General features: G+C 35.1%; 1 protein-coding gene across 3 annotated transcripts in view; it reads right to left on the bottom strand.

Moving 5' to 3' along the window:
* The window catches only part of LOC140169959 (E3 ubiquitin-protein ligase TTC3-like), a 56483-nt gene that overhangs the window by 20375 nt on the left and 23877 nt on the right, over positions 1-12231 (bottom strand). For 2 of the 3 annotated variants that reach the window (XM_072193267.1, XM_072193269.1), the window contains 2 exons: positions 7944-8035; positions 4826-4943 (listed from right to left, as the gene is read on the bottom strand). In XM_072193267.1, the coding sequence (XP_072049368.1) occupies positions 4826-4943; positions 7944-8035 (210 nt within the window). Of the gene's footprint in view, positions 1-4825; positions 4944-7943; positions 8036-10807; positions 10850-12231 lie in introns of all 3 variants that reach the window. The other variant, XM_072193268.1, reaches the window with a different exon arrangement.

Genomic DNA, 12231 nt, shown 5'->3' with positions numbered 1-12231 from the left:
TATGGAAAATACATTCAATTGAAATTTCACATGGTAAATGAAAATGGGGACACCAAAGTTTACATGTGAAACCCATTTTTGATGAAGTCAGTATGAAGAGAACTTACAATTTGAATGTAAGAAGTAAATTTATTTTGGAAGATCTATCTTAGTACACATGAAAATTGAGGGAAAAACAAGTACATAATGAAAATGTAGGAGGAACAAACACATGTTTTTTATGTCCTAAAAATTGCCTAAAAATGATTATTTTTTTACTCATTTTTGTGCAAATTTCATAATATTGCAAGGTGATGAACCAAATTTCAGGTATTTTAATTTGTTTATAGAAATGTTAAAAAACAAAAAATATTGGAAGTTCACCATAGAAAATTGCTAAAATGGCACATGAATGCACACACTGCTATAATTTGCCATTGGACCCCTCAAAAATGGAATATTATGTCCCCTTTTAATTTGCCCCAAACAGATAAGGCAAAACAAATTAAATTGTTATTTAGTTCCAGCGCATGTTGCCACTGCATGTCACTCTGTTGACGGTGACAGAGGTCGGTCCTTGTGTTGTGTTATGACCGTCCCACATGCCATGTACGTACAATGTTATGGACATCGCACATGCTTTCGACTAATATTTCGATTACAATTAATTTTAAAAAGCATTTAAGAAAACACGCATGTACAAAGTTCAAAACCAAGTACTTCAAAAGTGGAAATTTTCGTGCTACGTTTATTTTTGCGCTTTTCGCGTTCCAAGCAGCTATACTGCGAAAAATAACAACACAGGAATATGTTACTTTGCGATTAGGTCAATGTCAGGAAACTTAGAATCACGAATTTAAAAACAAGGGAAACAGTTCAAAATTGGCAAAGCGCGAACAAATAATTGCACGAAAATTTCCACTTTTACAGTATGCCAAGGACGTTGCGGATTTCAACAAATTTCTGACTTTGGTCTGATAGTGGAAAAGATTGTGTCACAATTTCTTTTCATCAGTAAATTGTATGCAGCAAGTGGACTATAACAAACAAATCATCTTATATTAATGGCCATACAGGTAATTCTCCTCTTGTTCATCACAAATGAGTTGATAACGACATACACCTACCAATCTACGTCATTCCACTGCTGCTTTGTATCAAATATCCGATCACAAATATATAATCTTGTTAATTGCTATTTCATCATTTTTGTAACCATAAATTAATCATCTGATCTTGAAACCAAATCCATCCTTTTCGACGTCAGCCTTTTTGCATCAACGCTTTTCATCTTTGATGGTCACAACGTGTGAAACTGAGGTTCATCTCCAAAAACCCATAATATACGATTTCAGTCAAATTTTAATTTTGTTATTTTTTTGACAAAAATTATGAAATAATATCAGTAAGACATTACAAATATACCAAAAAATCAGGTTTGAAAAAAGAACAAAAAAACAACCAAATTCATTTTTTTTAAAGTGTACATTATGTGGCCTTAGGGCAGGATACAGGGAGACACATTCATCCATGTCCAAATATTTGGAAAGAAGTATTCTTTCACTTGAAACTGATAAAATTCAACTTTTTAATATTCCTCCCCATTTTTTTAAAAATTTATTTAAAGTCGCATTTGCTATGTTGTTAATTTTTGCATGATCTTTTACAGCACATCTAGGGAATGTTTTCTCATTTAAAAAAAATATTTTTCAAACAAAAATTTACACCATTATGTGCAATTCTTTGCTGAAGATAGTGACAAAATTGCTTTCTTATTTCCAAATTTAGCAAATTTCCAAAAAATTAACATTTCATGTCATCTACTTCGTGAAAAGCTAACTGAAAAAATTCTACTCCAAACTGATTTTTTTGTATGTTATCACAAAAAGTTCGGAGTTAAAAAGTGTATTTTTGTGATTTTTTCAAAACCTGAACAATTTTGTTTAAACAAGACATTACCATATAGGATTCCTAGACTCATTTCCTTTCCAAGAATATATACCGTAATTACTCTATTAAACACCCTGGTGCGTTGCAATTTCTAAAAGGGGCGTTTATTAGAAGTGAATTTTCAAGGAAAAACTCGTAAAATATGACTTCAAAATTCACAATATATGACTTCTGGGTTGAAATTCAACATGGCTGCAACCAAACAGGAACCACTTATTATCTGAAAATACTACCAAATTAGATCTGTAAGTGCATTTTTATGCAAAAATGCAATTTATTTAGTTGAATAGATGAACATTCTACTTAAATGTAGTGATGAATTGGATGGAAATGTTTAGTTACAATAGGATTTGTCCATGCAATTTTGCAATCATGACATCCCAGTTTTGAGCTATACTTACCATGCTTAAATGCTATAGCATGGACATTTTCTGCATTACAGTCACTTTTTCTTGGAAAAAAGATGGGAGGGGCATTTAATAGAATGGATGCATCAGTGTTGGCACAATTTAAATCACAATTTAAATCAAATGATTTCTTAAAATTACTTATCAACTTTTCTATTTTTACCATTTTTGATACATTTTAGTTCATTTCTATCTTAAATTGACGGTTTTACTTAATTTCTAAGGCTTCTACACCTTTTCGATACAATTAAAATACCTCTATGATGTTGCTAAAAATTCATCTTCAAGGTGCAGAATTTTGGGAGATTAAGGTAATGTCTTCCATAAGGGGTGTATGAAATTCAACTAGATCTGCCCAATGTAATCCTATACACTGTCCTCAGTCACATAAATCATTTGATATTGACGGGTGTTGTACGTCTAAATTTCCTGTAGACGTCATTGTTTTTTGTATCAAATATCGTGCATCAAACAATAAACGCCTAATGAGTGTCTGCTGGGATTAACTGGGCATTCTATTTCAATTAGGCAAGGTAAAGAAAACAAGGACAAGTGCCTGGAGAGTTAACAGTGGGTGGTCCCAGTGATTTCAACTTTTCAATGACACTTAGGCAATAGAAACAAATCAGTTTGATCTTTCGATCGACCATCGATGCTTGGTCGATCCTTATTATTTATGAAAATAATTAAATGACTATTATTAATTATGATAATATATGAATCTTTGCCTGTTTCATTAAGGGGGTACTACACTTGTGGTAAATTAGACTATTTTTGCATTTTCTCAAAAATAATAACACACTGGTAACAAAAGTTATGTATATTATTGGGGCAAGGTATCCAATTACTACACTGAAATTTCAGTGACTCAAGACAAGCGGTTCAGTATATATGATCGAAATGAGGTACATCCTAGCGGTACTTTATTTCTTATCATAAATAACGAACCGCTTGTCTTGGGTCACTGAAATTCCAATGTAGTAATTGGATTCCTTGCCCCTATAATATACATAACTTTTGTTACCACTGTGTTATTAGTTTTTGAGAAAAATGCAAAAATAGACACAAATTTATCGAGGGGTGTAGTACCCCTTAACAATGATCAATATAAATTAAGCATTAATTCTGACTAATTAGTTACTAGTTCATTAATTACAAGCATCGACAATCGATCCCAAAGATCGAACAAAATTGTTTCTTTTGCCTTATCACAGCCTTTCTGTGAAGCTTGAACTGTTGTTTGGAATATTTTCTGCGAGCGCATAGCACAAGCCTCAACAGGTGGGTGATGGGCCCGTGGGGTCTAGGGGCAAAACCATGGTTTTTATTATCAATTGGACCAATCAGCAACATTGTTAGAATAATTTCACCACACAAAAAAGTTGGGGTGAATTATTTGCAAAGCTCCATTCTGATTGGTGATTAAAGTGAAGGTATCATGTAATTGACCAATCAGAGGCAATGTTAGTTCGACAGGTAGTGCTCAGGGGGTTAACAATAACATAACCAACTATGTGTCATCATGATATATTGCTTCATCCTGTGAGAGTGCTCGCAAGTGACACATCTGCTGCTGCTAATAGTGATTGATCACTGATATCTGGGAAAAGGGTCTATGTATAACAGTGAATAGTTTGTTTGTTGCTTCAGTTCTTGGTATGTGAAGTGGAATACCATGCAATACACAATAGCACATCTCCAGGAATATTAACTTCCGGCAATTCATTTTAATAAATGTGACCTGCAAAAATAATAGCCAGGGCATTTTCGAAGAAACAGTCCATAAAATGTGACAAAATTCAATAGAAAACAACAGAAATTCTGGAGGACGTATTGATTTTTGAAGACCAAAGCAAAGAGCCATTCCAACATGTTTGGTATGATTATAAAACAAGGAATTCAGATCTGGAATATCTCTGAAACTTATTTTGTCAACTTTATGCTCATTTTGTTAGTGCATGTCACAAATGCACACTTTGGATCCATATTGTCGTCATTGTCTTTGTCATTGTCGCCGTCACTTGTACAAAATAAGACACACGTACACCGCCCTCGCACAAACATACATCGCCATGCATTCACATCAGCACATACAAAAGCACACCCACACACACACCAAGGTGTAATTCTTGATATCATCGCTGTTCTGGCAAAACTTTGTAACTCCAATAGCTGTTAAAATGTGTTAAATATGCACAATACAATATATTGTATTGTGCATATTTAACACATGGCAGCTATTGAAGTTACAAGGTTTTGACAGAACAGCGTACCTCATAACTCCAATAGCTGCTATGTGTTAAATATGTACAATACAATATATTGTATTGTACACATTTAACACAAAGCAGCCATTTTATTTATTTCCAAGATGAGGAGGGTCATACAGGGGTCCAATTTAAAAATTGCTCGTATCTTATTAAAAACCACACCTCCTCATGTCATCAGGATTTGGAAAAAGCATGACCCCTGATATCGATGTCACTTACCTTTTCCCAATCAGGCTTCAGAATCACCGCCCTCCTGGCGTCGCACAACGCCTCTTGAAATTTGCGCAAATTTAGATTAGTTTGAGCTCTGTTGCTGTACAAGATGTGGTTAAAACAACTGAAAAAGAGAAGAAAAAAAAATGAAAAAAGAAATTTGATTTTTTGATTTCTGATATTTAAAAACATAACCAAATTTGATTAATTCTATAATCAAGACCACAGTAAGCTCTAGCTAATCATCTATTCTTTGTTACACTTTTAAAAGCAAACATCTTCATTATGCAAAGCAAACCTTGATTACTTAATTAGGTTGCATGTACTAAGCATAATTAGGTGATGTGTCCTATTGTCCTAATATGTGCCCATCCACCACAAACTGGTCGTAAAGTCGGCATTTACCATTTTGAGATACAATCAAAAACAATATATGGATTTCTATGTAAAATATATAAGAAATTTGACCTTTGATGAACCATAACTTCACTTCCAGATGTCAGATGAAGCTGGTTGAGGTGTCATTCTAAAGCTGAAAGTACATTGTTACAAAATCTGCAATAAACAGAAAATGGTCTAGAGCGACTTTACTACCACTTTGTGGTGGATGGTCACATATAATCAAGGATTTGATTCTTTTGTCCTACAATCAAGGACTTGGTTGTCTTGTACACCCCTATGCAAGACGAGACTTTAAAGGCTCATTCAGTGATCCCAGCGAAAGTGCAAAATTAAAATTGTTTATGAATTGCCTGAAAGTGAAGGATTGAAAGTGAAGAAATCAAATTTGTGAAATTTGTTCCAAAATGTCATTCAAATTGTCATTTTTTTTCATATTTTTTAAATGATAAAAATTTGGCAAAAATGAGGAAAACAGCAGTATTGAGAAAGTTGAAGCCCATAAAATGTCTCAACTTTTAATTGCAACATTTGCGTAGGAGGACGCCCTCAAGTTTTGTCAAATTTTTTTACATTTTTGTCAAAAATGTTTGTAAACATGATTATAAAGTACTAACACACTCTGCAAAAATCAGATGAGACAGACTATATACACCCCTAGTCCCTCTCACACAAATCTATTTTTATGGAAATGTTACAACATGACTTAAACTGCTGATTGCAGACTTAAACCTCTACCTGTGTTTTTATGCTATTTGCAATCTATTGACACTGTCCAGCAAATACAAATAGTTGCAATTCCTATGTGTTCAGTTCACCCCTACGCAGGATTTTGGGTGTGTGCTCTGCAATTTATTGTGTTTACTAAAAGCACACATGCAGTTTTCAGATAAAACAGGAAGGGCTTATAGGAAAGGGCATAAGAAAGGACATATGTGACCCGATTTAGACCACTCAGGCTAATATCGGCAAATACAAGACTGAGATATAACCAGAAATAGGTTACGGTTTAATATATTAGTCGTAGGTAGACTATGAATGTGTAAAAATGTTGTAACTGCGCAACCAAATCAGCTTAAAACATTGGATTTGGACTGATAGAAAAAGAGAATTTTTTACTTCATATAAACCTAACTATAACTCAATTTTGAAAACATATGACTTTTGCCTGAGTGGACTGGATCGGGTCATGTATGTGATATGATCAAGCAAAAAGAGACGGAAGTAAGGAATATTGATTCCGAGATATTATCAATAATAGTATCAACTTCCTTTGTATTTTTATTGTTCTGAGCAACACTAAAATGGCAATATCTCTGGAACTGTAAGTTTAATTATGATGGGGTTTTCAGCAAAATAAAGTTCTGATAATGCCTCATGCAATGAAATTTGAAATTGAAAAATTTTGATTTTGATCGACATCACAACTTAGTTTGGTCGCATAACATAATAGGAAAGCAAGTTTGCTGTAAAGCTTTTTAAGGAAAATCCACATGTTAATTGTATCTGCACTGCGGTGAAAAGAGTCCAGTAGACATTGGGTATATGCATCATCCTTATGTCCCACATGGGGTCATTTTCCCCATCCTTGACAAATTAGTTTTTCAAGGCCACCCATTTTCAAAGCCAGTGAGCAAAAGGCACAACGGCCACTGTATACCAAAGAATGCTTTATAATTGAGGTACACCAAGGCCAAATCTAAGGGAAACGGACCGTCGGCAGAGTGCAACACTATCGTCAGTAGAATGCAATAGCTGCCAGTTGCAATATTTCAATAAATGTAACTTAGTTTTGATCAATAACACTAGAAAAAAAAAACCTCAACTACAGGTTAGCTTAGTGGCCATCAGGAAAGTATACAGAACATCAACACTTTACAATGAGCATGATGAGGGGACTGTGCTGCAAACAATAGGTGTTTTACAAAAGGCAGCTATTACATTCTACTGCAATTACGATAGTGTTGCACTCTGCAGACGAGACTTGTTTAATGCCAATGGAAAGTTGTAGATAAGCCATAAATAAGCCGCGGTGGCCTTCATTTTCACCATTGTTGTCCCGTTCAGGGTCACTTTGGGCACCCCATGTACAAGCATGGGTACGCAACCACAATTTAAGGCAGTCCTTCCCTCCCTCTACAATGTAGCATGCTGAATAGCTTAGAAATGTGTCAGTTCAAATTGTCAGTGGCATTTCTCAATCTGCGAGTCTGTGCATGTTTGAAGGTTTGTAGGCTTAATGGCATTTCAAACTTTGTTTTCATCTCATTTGAAGGCTTTTTGACTCATTTTCCGGACAGTGTGTATTTTTTTGTTAATATGTATGCAAAAATAACCATTTACAGTATTGAATCAATTGAAATATTGATTGTATGTAAATGATTGTGAAATAGGTCCAAGGTTGTCCATCAAATATGTTGATTTACTAAATGTATTGTATACACCATCCACACTTAGACCTGCTTTTGTACTGGCAATCACAGCAGCTGAAGGGAGTATCCTGTGATGTTTTGCGGTTTTGGATAATTAAAATCGCATTGCAGGGAAGCAAAAACATGGAAAATCAGGAGGATTTGGGGACTAATCGTGAGGTCGGGAGTTATGTCTGTTTTTTCGGGAGGCTTTCAACCAAATCGTGAGGGTTGTCATCTCAGTGCTATGCATGATGGGATACTCCCTTCAGCTGCTGTGACTGGCAATGTTTCTATACAGTATAACAACTTACTCTGCTTTTATAGCATCTGAATAATACTTGACAGCATCTTGATACTTGCCAACTTTAAACGCTTCATTGCCTTTAGTTCGGTAGAAATTTTTCTGAAAAATTCAACAAAAACACAAAACATCTCAATAATCGTCGGTACGCCACCTACCAGAGATGATATCTTACACTTCCCATAATGCATTTCTCCCATTTCAATTTTTTGTACTGATTTACTATCCAGTAAAACATGGGTCGATAGTGATGAAATATACCCAATGAAGAGTGCATTGCAAAATGCATTTATTTCTTAACTATCGACCCATGTTTAGTCAGTCTGCTCTCAAAATAAAAACAAAGGGAACCTGTACAAAGTAATAGGAGCGTCATTTGATGAAATGAGGCAATGTATTATGTTGCAAAGGATTCTGGGAAGTGTAAGATATATTCTCTGTTCACCTACTATACTCTGATCAGCTCATAATAGGCCAGACTCGTAACATCGTGGATTGTAAAAAGAATGGCGTACACAAAGCTGGGCGCAGCACCTACATGAACTGCGCTTTGCGTAAGTGACGCACGCTTTCGAGAATTTACGCAAGCGTACATTTAGACTTTTTGACTCGTGCAGTAACAAAAACCGAGCAATTCTTGCCTATTACGAGCTGATCATACTATAGCTGTGCTTAATTCTGTGAGTATGCACCGTTCTCAATATAATCTGAGGGTGTATGACAGGAGTGACATACCAGCTAAAGTTGTGCTCATAAGTCTGCAGAATTTTAGAATGCCTCACCACCCTTTGTTAGAAGCAGGGATGTATAAATGCCTATTAAAACCATACTTTACAAAATTGGTTATTCCCGTTGAAATCCATACACCCCTATGGAAAACTGAGACTAGTCTCAGATGGAAAACATGATTTTAATCATTCACATAGGGATTACGTACATGTATTTCAAATTGAGTTATCCGAATGAGCGACTCTATTTGAAGTCTGCACCCCCTGCGTGAAAGATTAATGTCATGTCTTCCACAGGGGGATGTATTTCAAATGGAATAGACCATTGCATTATATATTTTTCAGCTTCCATAGGGGATGTATTTCAAATGGAATAGACCATTGCACTGGTTAGCAACCAAATATTTTTCAGCTTCAGCTGGCAAGTGAAGCAAACGTGAGGGCAAAGATTAAGTTATGTTTAATGCAAAACAGAGTAATGCATATGTATCCAACAAAATTAAGAGCTGTTTATATCTGACATTCTGGATGGGAATACAATTATCTGTATATTGCCACCTTTAGACTTGCCACTAATAGCAACCTCTTTTTAAATGCATCCAAGTAACCAATTAGATAGAGGGGGCTGCAACATGTTTGATACATATGTATGATTGAGAGTTGCATTGCAGCAAGCTAACAAAACCCGGAATGCGCTGTTCCAGTGGCAATGAATCCATACACCTCATGTGGAAGATCTTCCACATAGGGAATGTGAATTTCAAATGGGGCTACCTGAATGGGTGACTCCATTTGAAATTCACACCCCCTGTGTGGAAGATTAAGGTAAAGTATTCCATAAAGGTGTATGGATTTTAACTGGAATAGCCCACAATCATCCAACAGCCTTATTGTCAATGGGCAGGAAAAAACCTGTGTCATTGGCCCCTGAACATGTTTAAAGCAAAACTGCCTAAGTAACCTCTTGGCAGTTTTTGTTTTAAACATTTTCAAGGGCCACAAGTACATAGGTTTTTCCTGCCACCAATGTTATTTGGTTATTTATTACTGCTACAGATGCATAATGCGATACATCCATTGGTTGCCTTGTACACTTTTGTATTAATAATGTTATTTATGTAATGAGGTAATTTGTAGTTATAATTAAGGGGCACAAATTCATTTGATGATGGTATTAAAAGTTTGTGATAAGCACTACATTTATGACAAGTATCCACTTGTGAACTAGATCGCATTGTAAACAGGTTTAATATTCTTATGTACTAAAAATTTAAAAGGGACACTGGACTATTCCAGTTGAAATCTACACACCACTATGGAAGACATTACCTTAACCCCAACTACCTCTCTGCTTTTTGCCTAAGTGGAAGGAAAAAAGGAAGGAAGAAAGAAAAAAGTTGTTTTCCCTGCCTGGGATTTGTTAATCTCCCACAAAGGGGGTGAAGATTTCAAATTGAGTCACCCATTCAGGTAACCCCATTTCAAAATCACACTCCCTGTGTGGGAGATTAAGGTCATGTTTTCCAGAGGGGGTGTATGGATTGCAACTGGAATAGCCTAATGTCGTTTGAGTGCAAGAACATCGTATGTCACATTTTGGGCGAAATTTATTTTTTTACAGATTCTGAAAAAGGTCACTTTACGTTGATTTTGAGGTACACAACTTAAGTAATTACTTTTTAATTAAGAAAAATAGATGGCAATTATATCGTAAGTACTGGTTTTTGTAAAAGCATGTGTCAAATATTTTTATGAATGGAAAATAAATACTCTTGCAAAACCAGATTTACCACCAAATGCATACAACATTTTGTTTTTAATTTATTTGTCTATAAGTTAATTTTGGTACTGGCATTGCAGTGTTGGACAAATACAGCCTTAATTTCTAATGGTATTGTGTAAATTAAATATTAAATATGGTTATTTTGCTTGTTTTGTTATAAAATGAACATGAGATATTCTTGCAAAAATAACAAAACAGCTTTGCAAGAGAATTGTTTATAGGAGAGTCTTGCAAAACCAGTAAATATACATGCACATACGATATGAAATTTGGTTTATTACTTGAAACAAAATAATGTGCCTTGATGTGCCTCTACTTGTCAAAGTTCTTCAAAATCTAAATTTCGCCAAATATGTTACTTACGATGGTCTTGCATCCTGTGGGTAACGATGTATTTAAAATAAGCTTTAAACAACAAGAGAGAGAGAGACAAAAGTATGTATCATAATAGCTCATCAGTGGAGGCTTGTCTTTTCAAAATATAAATGTCCGGCTCAAAACAAAAGTGATGCAAAGTTTCTTCAGTAATAGGTTTTGTAATTAAACTGAAAATCTAAAATGAAAAAACAAAATAAACGATGAAAACAGAAATATGATGAATAGGACCGGTATTGCAAATGTTAAAATAATCTGAAATAAAATTGTGAGAGTTATTGAAGTAGCAAGCAGCAATTGTTTGATGAAATGGTGTCCCTGCCACCTCTGCATTTTCCATAGCATCTCTATAATAATATAGCCAGATTTGGCCTTATACAGAAAGTGACCAAACTTGACTGCATTAGGCTAATGTTGGGTTTTGATCATCAAAAGTATATATCGTGGAAAAAAAACAAATTGTCACTGTCTCATCTCAACTGCTATATCAAAATCTCATAAAGCATGCCCTCTAACAAAATTTGACATGTTCTTGGTTTGAAGGGAACATGGCACAATTATACTATTAGCAAAGTTTCAATCACTTATTGTACAATATTATCTGTTTGTCTAGTTAGTTAGTATGAGAATGTGTTTCTGCCAGGATTTTAATCCTGAAAGTGAACTTGATCAATCAGGGTAATAGATCAGCAGACATACCATATTTCGTCAAATAGTCGCCCCCCCCCTCCCCACTCAAATAAACGCCCTCACCACTTTTTTCAACCAAGATGTTTCAAAAATGCCAATATTTCCATGCTATCTTGTCTAGTAAGCTTACCAAGTTGCCCACATGGTTGATAATAGCGTCAATAATTGGCGAAAATCTGGATTGGAAACTCGGAAGTGAACCAGAAGTCAGTGTTTCTAGTTCGTCATTTTAGTGTGAGTTTTAAGTTTACCTAATGATTTTAACGGGAATTATTGTTCTAAAATTGACCTTGAATAAACGCCCCCCCTGGGAAAATGTAACGCCCCCGGGGGCGTTTATTTGACGAAATATGGTATTGCATAAGGGTCTTGATATGCACACAACTTGAAAAAAAATGATACGCCAATAAGATCAAAGCTTCAATCAAAGATTTGATCTGCACCTAGTCATTCAATGTTTTGCACGTATTTCTTGGTAAGAAATAGCTGTAGGAAGCCTGAGTGCATCGCAAAACAAGAATGCTTGTGTATTGGTTGGTTCCATAGTATGAAATGTTTTAAAAGACAGAAAGTACTTCTGTGAGATGAATTAGAACAAAATTTCATTCCGAGGTATGTCCGGATGTAAAGCCAAAATGTTGCTTTATTTTACAATATCCTTAGATCTTTTACCCTGATTGTTCTATGATATGTTGCATCTAGATACACTATGAGCAAGCAAA

Source organism: Amphiura filiformis, chromosome 14, assembly GCF_039555335.1.
Source record: "Amphiura filiformis chromosome 14, Afil_fr2py, whole genome shotgun sequence".
NCBI lineage: Eukaryota > Metazoa > Echinodermata > Ophiuroidea > Amphilepidida > Amphiuridae > Amphiura > Amphiura filiformis.
Note: the sequence above shows the minus strand (reverse complement) of the source record. Positions and strands in the feature narration are given on the sequence as shown.